We start from the raw sequence: 8,773 nt of genomic DNA, 5'->3' as shown, positions 1-8,773 counted from the left end.
AATTGCCTGGCATGCCGGTAAGTTGAGACTTCCGTTTGCATGAGTTTCAGATAACGGGGGCTTTGATGTACATGGCAGAGACTGCAAGCCAGATAACTAGAGATTAAGGTGTTCGGGTGTTGGGGATCCTGGAGAGCCTCTTAGTCTAATACCGTCTTTGCCCTAAAATAAGACATCCCCAGAAAATAAGACCTAGCTGCACACCTCCCGCAACAAGCCCCGTGATGCCGTAGCGACGATTTAACTCCTTGCCGCTGGCCCCCCTCCTCCAGCAAATCAGACCCCCCCTCCATTCTATGCTGTGCATAATTCAGATCTTAGATCAGCGGGGAAAGGCAGCTAAAGTTGTATAGTAATAGCACCGCCGTATACAGGAAGTAAACAGAGATCACTTCCTGTATATGGCGATGTTGATACTGTACAAATTTAGCTGCCTTTCCTTGCTGATCTGAGATTTGAATTATGCACTGCGTAAGCCAGAGGGGGATCCGACTTTCTGGAGGAGGGGGCCAACAGCAAAGGAGGAAACTGTGGCGGAGGGGGGGGGGGGGGGGGGGGATTGGGAAGAGGGGGGAACATATGCCTATTTACACTGGCTACATACTAGAGGGTTCTGGCTATATACTGGGGGGTGGGAGGGTGTCTGGGTATACACTAGGGGTTTCTGGCTATATACTGGGGGAGATTAGTCTAAATACTAAAGGGGATCTGGCTACCCCCACAAAATATAAGACCTCCCTGAAAATAAGCTCTAGCACATATTTTTAAGGAAAAATTAATATAAGACAGTGTCTTACTTTCGGGGAATCACAGTAGCAATCAGTGTGTGACGGCTGTGGTGGGAGGGATGGAGGGGCCCATGTTGGTGTCTCAGCCTTGGGTGCTGGAGGACCTTGTCCCGTCTCTGATCAAGGCAGGTGCAGGAAAAACAGGAGCAAAAATGAGGGCAGCCAATAAGCTTCCAGCTGTCAGATAACATATATCCCCGATTTATTTCTAAAGGCAACTGCCCCACTGTTGCTCCAGGTTTTCTATGTGTATCTTCATAAGTCAGGCCCTCCCTTGGAATCCTGGGGTGCTACATAAAAAAAAGGCAGAGAGCGACAGAACGCACCAACATTCATCCAAATAGAAGGTGTCAGTTTTAGCGGGGCTGACCCTTTAAAATAATAATAAAAAAAATATTGGTCCAAAGTGTAGAAACTCAGTTCAATGATGGGGGCCGATCTGTGTTCCACAGAAGCTCTACGTATGGCCATTTGGTCTGCAGGCAACGTTTGATGGGAGTATCGTCGGTCTGTAGTCTGGGGTCTTCAAATCCCATGACAGCTGTCCCCTCAATGTAGGTGACCTGAATCACAGAAAGGTGAATGTTAGGACATACGGTGAATATTGCTGAGAAAAGGACAGTCCCATCACTTCAGTACTATACATCAAAGGCATGGATAGTAAGCCCCGTTTTAGCTTACTTGCAAGGGTGCATACACACATCCAATTTTAATTGGCCAATTTTACCACTTTCACACAGTATGAGGGCCAATAGATATTGAATGCTATGAAGAGATTGTGTAGGCAACCTCTTATACTACAGGTCCTTCTCAAAAAATTAGCATATTGTGATAACAAGTTCATTATTTTCTGTAATGTACTGATAAACATCAGACTTTCATATATTTTAGATTCATTAGACACAACTGAAGTAGTTCAAGCCTTTTATTGTTTTAATATTGAGGATTGTGGCATACAGCTCATGAAATCCCGAAATTCCTATCTCAAAAAATTAGCATATCATGAAAAGGTTCTCTAAACGAGCTATTAACCTAATCATCTGAATCAACTAATTAACTCTAAACACCTGCAAGGCTTGAGGCTGAGGCTTTTAAAAACTCCCAGCCTGGTTCATTCACAAAACTGCAATCATGGGTAAGACTGCCGACCTGACTGCTGTCCAGAAGGCCATCATTGACGCCCTCAAGCAAGAGGGTAAGACACAGAAAGAAATTTCTGAACGAATAGGCTGTTCCCAGAGTGCTGTATCAAGGCACCTCAGTGGGAAGTCTCTGGGAAGGAAAAATTGTGTCAGAAAACGCTGCACAACGAGAAGAGGTGACCGGACCCTGAGGAAGATTGTGGAGAAGGACCGATACCAGACCTTGGGGGACCTGCGGAAGCAGTGGACTGAGTCTGGAGTAGAAACATCCAGAGCCACCGTGTACAGGCGTGTGCAGGAAATAGGCTACAGGTGCCGCATTCCTCAGGTCAAGCCACTTTTGAACCAGAAACAGCGGCAGAAGCGCCTGACCTGGGCTACAGAGAAGCAGCACTGGACTGTTGCTCAGTGGTCCAAAGTACCTTTTTCGGATGAAAGTAACTTTTGCATGTCATTCGGAAATCAAGGTTCCAGAGTCTGGAGGAAGACTAGGGAGAGGGAAATGCCAAGATGCCTGAAGTCCAGTGTCAAGTACCCACAGTCAGTGATGGTCTGGGGTGCCATGTCAGCTGCTGGTGTTGGTCCACTGTGTTTAATCAAGGGCAGGGTCAATGCAGCTAGCTATCAGGAGATTTTGGAGCACTTCATGCTTCCATCTGCTGAAAAGCTTTATGGAGATGAAGACTTCATTTTTCAGCACAACCTGGCACCTGCTCACAGTGCCAAAACCACTGGTAAATGGTTTACTGACCATGGTATTACTGTGCTCAATTGGCCTGCCAACTCTCCTGACCTGAACCCCATAGAGAATCTGTGGGATATTGTGAAGAGAAAGTTGAGAGACGCAAGACCCAACACTCTGGATGAGCTTAAGGCCGCTATCGAAGCATACTGGGCCTCCATAACACCTGAGCAGTGCCACAGGCTGATTGCCTCCATGCCACGCCGCATTGAAGCAGTCATTTCTGCAAAAGGATTCCCAACCAAGTATTGAGTGCATAACTGAACATAATTATTTGAAGGTTGACTTTTTTTGTTTTGTTTTAAAAACAATTTTCTTTTATTGGTCGGATGAAATATGCTAATTTTTTGAGATAGGAGTTTTGGGTTTCATGAGCTGTATGCCAAAATCATCAATATTAAAACAATAAAAGGCTTGAACTACTTCAGTTGTGTATAATGAATCTAAAATATATGAAAGTCTAATGTTTATCAGTACATTACAGAATATAATGAACTTTATCACAATATGCTAATTTTTTTGGAGAAGGACCTGTACATGGAGGTGGTAAAACGGGCCAGGCAAAATTTGATGTGGATACATACCCTATTCCACAGGGCTCCTAAACTGAGGCTGAGATATGGGAGAGTTCTGAATGGGACTTCAAAGTGACAAAGTAAAGGTGAGCAGCTAATCCTCCTTCAGAGGTCAACGCGCTAATATGCGTTCATTAAAAATAATAAAACTTCCAAAGTTCTCATACAAATTAAATGTGAATTAAATTCCTAGTTTCCTATTTTGGAACTCAGACATACAGTATACACTGAGTGGCCATAAAAATTAAAGACACTATAACGAGTTGTCCACCTTCTTGGCATGGACTCAACAAGATGCTGATATTGTTGCTGAGGAATGTCGGACCATGCTGACATAATGGCAGCTCTAAGTTGTGTTAGACTGGACGAGATCTTTTGAATTCGTCCCACAAATGCTCAATAGGATTGAGGTCAGGGGACTGAGTTGACCGGGGAAGCAGGTTAAACTGGGATTGATGTTCCTCAAACCATTTGAGACTGATGGAGCACAGTGGCAAGGGTGCCCAACAGGCGTCTTTTCCTATCTTCCTGCGATACTAAAGGCACACTTGATGGTCTCTTGCTGCTAAAGCCCACCCTGTGCAAAGTCAGCTGCATTGAATTCAGCTCTAATTTGTCGTATTGTTGCCCTTCTGTTTCTGTGGACTGTGCGTTCTACTCGCCTTTCACCCTCTCATTCAGCCTTTTTCAACCAAAATAGTTCTTATTGCTTGAAGTTTTTTTTCTCAACTGCCACTTTGTAAACACCCGAGATACTGTTGGGCAAGAAAATCCTGAAAGAGTTGTCATTTCAGATATGCTAGAACAAGCTCTTCTTGCATCAACGATCATCCCTCATTCAAAGTCACTTAAAGCGGATTTGAGATGAAGAACTAACTATAACAAGTAACTTGTCTATATATCTTATCTAAAGATTAGAGAAAATCTAGCTGCAAACCGCTTTAATAGAATATGATTATTTCTTCCTGTGATACAATGACAGCAGCCATGTTGTTTGTAAACATTACACAGATGCAGGCAAATCTGCATCTTGAGCAAAAAAAACTAATCCCCCCTCCTCCACTCTGCCTCTGAAATCTCTGGGTAGTAACACCTCCTCCTCCTCCTGCCCAGACTGAGCTCCCATGAGCCCTTGCTACTGCCAAGACTCTCTGAAAACCTGTGGCTGTGGTTTATTTAGTTTATAGGGAATTAGAGTATTAAAAAAAACAAAAAAGTATTTGGCTTGAGGAATGCCCTATAAACAATAAGACAGGAACACAATTATGCAATGAGTAAAAGTTCATCTCGGATCCACTTTAAAGGGACTCTGAACAGTAATAGAAAAACCAAATCTGGACTTACCTGGGGCTTCCCTCCAGCCCCCCCCCAAGCCCACAAGGTGACGTCCTCTGGGTCCCCTCCGTGGTCCCGCAGGCGGCTCCGTTATCCTGGCAACTTCAGCCAAAGTAGTAAGTAACTGCGTATGCACGGGCTGTCCACGCACCGGGCTCAATCACGAGAGCATCCACGTAAGCCTCCTGCGCAGTTCTCGAAAGACTGAGATGTACATGCGCAGAAAGCTTACGGCAACACGCGTGTGCGCAGTTGGGCCCCACATACGCAGTTACAACTTCAGCTGAAGTCGCCAGGATAACGGGGGCCGCCAGCGGGACCACGGATGGAGCCCAGAGGATGCAGAGGGATCTCGCAGGCTACGGGGGGGGGGGGGGGGTGCCACAGGTACGTCCAGATTTGTTTTTTTCATCACTTTTCAGGGTCCCTTTAAAATCCTTCATCTTAATTTTGACATTAACTTCTCTGCGTTGTTAGACTGGTTTACTTTCAAATAAGGGGTGTCTATTTTTTTGGGCCACTCAGTGTAAATGTTTCCTAGGTTAAAGAGAAAAAAATTATCAAAAAAAGGGAACTGCACAAAAATTCAGCACAAAGCAACACAGAACCTTAGGCTGGCCCTGCCTTTAATTTAATTCTGCGGGAACACAGTAACGTGATAGCTTCATAAGTCCAGAAACTCCAGAACATAATCGCCCCCTCCAGCTTTATATTATTGTGGTCTGTTTCATGGGACAAAGCACTGGAACAGCTCACAGCACTGCAAAACAGCTAGATGAAGTTTGTCCAATGGCACAAGACGTCCCACCACAGCCACGCATGCCCTTGCTGGTCCTTATTTATTGTATCCCGTTGCCATGGACGCAGCATCACATAATTATTTACAAGATGGAATTCGGAGCCTTCATTGCAGAGATTTAACAGTAAGAGCAGACAGTAATGTAGCAAAAAAGGTAAGGGAAGCAGAGGGGCTGATCGTAGAATTTTATTTCCTCAAAAAGGCATGAGCACACGTAATCCTGATATGGCGGGCAGGGTGGTAGTGAAATGTATTGTGTCTGAATGGCTGCTCTGAACTAGAGGCACTGGTGGCTAAGCAACATGATAAATTACCTATAAAATGTCTAAACACTACAGGCCACCCACAGCTACAAAAGTGTTCCCAGTTAACCCTTCTGCAGTATGTGAACTGAGAGAGTGTACAGTAAGTACACCCTTCAATCGTACCTGAAGCGACATGTAACACGAGGAGATAAACATAACTACATGTATATGTACTACCACTGGCGTAACAATAAGGGATGCAGCCCCTGCACCCACGGGGGGGGGGGGGGGGGCACCTGGGGCCCCTCTGGGGTTTGGGGGGCTGGAGGGTGGCAGCATGAGGGAAAAAACGGGGCCACACATGGCGGGGAGGGGGGACAGTCCCCCCCCATCACCTCAAGTTCTCCCCTCCTGCATCAATCATCAGTGGCAGCGGGGGGTGGCAGGAACACATACCTCCATCCATGCACCGGAGGTTCCGATCTCTAAGTGTCTGACGCTACTTCCTGTTTAAACAGGAAGTAGCGTGAGACACATCGAGATGGACCTCCGCGGTGGTTGGAGGTATGTCTTCCTGCCCGCTCTGCTGCCACTTATGATTGATGCTGGAGGGGAGCGCAGAGGGGAGAGCCCGAGGTGAGGGGGGAAAGGGAGACATTGTCCCCCCATCTCCGTCAAAGTGTGGCCATGCTTACCCCTCATGCTGCCACCTTCCAGACCCCCAAAATGGACCTGAACAGGCCCGGGGGAACCAATCCAAATTTTTGCAGGGGGGCCCGGTGATTTCTAGTTACGCCCCTGTGTACTACTAGTCCTACTAAGAAATTGTCTGAAGCCCCTTTCTGTTTTCCAGTTTAGCAAGTATTAAAAGGTTGAGTAATTATCTATGCAAATGAGCTTGTACAATTCAGTCTGGTTGTCTGAAAAGTAAAGGTGCACACACATCTAGCGATGATCTGTCGGCTGCACATACACCACAGAACGATTCCTGAACAATTTCAGCATGAAATCTCTGAGGAATCGGCCAAGTCCACCGCTGCCCCACTAGTGTACAGTATATGTGCCCCCCATATGCATTTATACATTACCTGTCCTGTGTCACCTACTGCATCGTCTTTGGAATCCCCGGCTCTTCCGTATCCGCTAACTGAAGAGCTGGGGATTCCGAAGACGATTGGCACCGCGCAGTGGGCAACACAGGACACATAATGTATTAATGCAGGGGGCACATTTATACACTAAGGTGGAGCGCTGGGGGACCGATTTCAGCCCGAAATTGATGGCATTGCATAACTATTGAATCGTATAGTCGATCGGCCTCCAAGTTGAGAGATGTGTGGCCACCTTAAAGTGAACCTCCAGACTAAAAATCTACTCAGCAGCACTGAAAAGGCTTGGTGTTTCTTTAACAGTTTCACAGCATCAGAACTTTGTTTTTCTTACCCGAGCCTCATTTTTAGCTGCACAGAAGCTAAGCTCAGCCCCATCAAAGAAATCTGCCTGGGCATTTTTCCCCTAATGCTGTGCAATGCCTGATGGGATTTCTGTTGTTGTTCTCGTTGCCTAGCAACTGGGAGGGGTGATCAGGACAGGGCAGTTGGAACTGTGTCTCATGCTCCCTGTCACATCCTTTTAACCAAAAACATGGCTGCCCCCATGAAATCACAAACATTTGCCTGTTCTTTTAAAACAGGGTGGGTAAGAGATTATATTACCTATCTATTTTAATTAAAAGGAATACTGTAGGGGGGTCGGGGGAAAATGAGTTGAACTTATCCAAGGCTTCTAATGGTCCCCCGCAGACATCCTGTGCCTGCGCAGCCATTCCCTGACGCTCCGGCCCCGCCTCCGGTTCACTTCTGGAATTTCAGACTTTAAAGTCTGAAAACCACTGCGCCTGCGCTGCCGTGTCCTCGCTACCGCTGATGTCACCAGGAGCATACTGCGCAGTCGCAGACCATACTGGGCCTGCGCAGTACACTCCTGGTGACATCAGCGGGTCGAGGAAACGCCCATGCAGGCGCAGTGGTTTTCTGACTTTTAAGTCTGAAATTCCAGAAGTGACCCGGAGGCGGGGACCGGAGCATCGGGGAGTGGCTGTGCGGGCACAGGATGTCTGCGGGGGACCATTAGAAGCCCCGGGTATGTTCAACTCATTTTCTCCCGACCCCCCCTACAGTATTCCTTTAACATACCTAATTAACCACCCTGGCGTTCTATTAAGATCGCCAGGGCGGCTGCGGGAGGGTTTTTTTTAAATAAGAAAAAAACTATTTAATGCAGCCAACTGAAAGTTGGCTGCATGAAAGCCCACTAGAGGGCGCTCCGGAGGCGTTCTTCTGATCGCCTCCAGCGGCCAGAAATAACACGGAAGGCCGCAATGAGCGGCCTTCCGTGTTTTGCTTACTTCGTCGCCATGGCGACGTCAGCCGCCTCCGATCCAGCCCTTACCGCTGGCCGGAACTATTTGTTCCGGCTGCGCAGGGCTCAGGCGGCTGGGGGGACCCTCTTTCGCCGCTGCTCGCGGCCAATCGCCGCAGAGCGGCGGCGATCAGGCAGCACACGCGGCTGGCAAAGTGCCGGCTGCGTGTGCTGCTTTTTATTTCATGCAAATCGGCCCAGCAGGGCCTGAACGGCACCCTCTGGCGGGAATGGACGAGCTGAGCTCGTCCATACCGCTAAGGTGGTTAATAACAGTATGTTTGTTTAGGCTGAAGATCCTCTTTAACCAGTTAAAGACCACAGGCTCACACCACCCTAGTGACCAGGCCATTTTTTACAATTCAGTGCTCTGCCACGTTAATAGCTCTCTACAGAGCCATACAACTTAGCACACAAATTAATTTTACTTCCTTTTCTTGCTTTCGGAGCTTTCTGTGGTGGCGTCTGATTGCTGCTGCAACGTTTCTTTCTTTTTTTATTTCATTAATTTTATTGCTATTATTTTTGATTAAAAATTGTTATTTTTCTTTTACTTTTCCTTCCCAGCATCCCTCCCTCCCCCCAGAGAGCCAATCAGTATGACCATGTCTCATAGGCATCAGCCTATGAGAGGCGATCATCTTGTGAGCCACTTGAGGGGACAGCTCAGTGACAGAGCTGTCCCCAGTATAGCGCTGCAGGGGATTGCAGCGCTGTACATAGAAA

General features: G+C 47.1%; 1 protein-coding gene across 4 annotated transcripts in view; it reads right to left on the bottom strand.

The window, feature by feature from the left end:
- Positions 1-469: 469 nt before the first annotated feature.
- MINDY3 (MINDY lysine 48 deubiquitinase 3) overlaps positions 470-8,773 on the bottom strand; it is a 183,208-nt gene continuing 174,904 nt past the window's right edge. For all 4 annotated transcript variants that reach the window (XM_068235494.1, XM_068235495.1, XM_068235493.1 and 1 more), the window contains one exon: positions 470-1,351. In XM_068235494.1, coding sequence (XP_068091595.1) covers positions 1,205-1,351 — 147 coding nt within the window. In that variant the 3' untranslated portion in view covers positions 470-1,204. The remainder of the gene's footprint in view (positions 1,352-8,773) is intronic.

Source organism: Hyperolius riggenbachi, chromosome 5 (genome assembly GCF_040937935.1).
Source record: "Hyperolius riggenbachi isolate aHypRig1 chromosome 5, aHypRig1.pri, whole genome shotgun sequence".
In the NCBI taxonomy this organism is placed as follows: domain Eukaryota; kingdom Metazoa; phylum Chordata; class Amphibia; order Anura; family Hyperoliidae; genus Hyperolius; species Hyperolius riggenbachi.
Note: the sequence above shows the minus strand (reverse complement) of the source record. Positions and strands in the feature narration are given on the sequence as shown.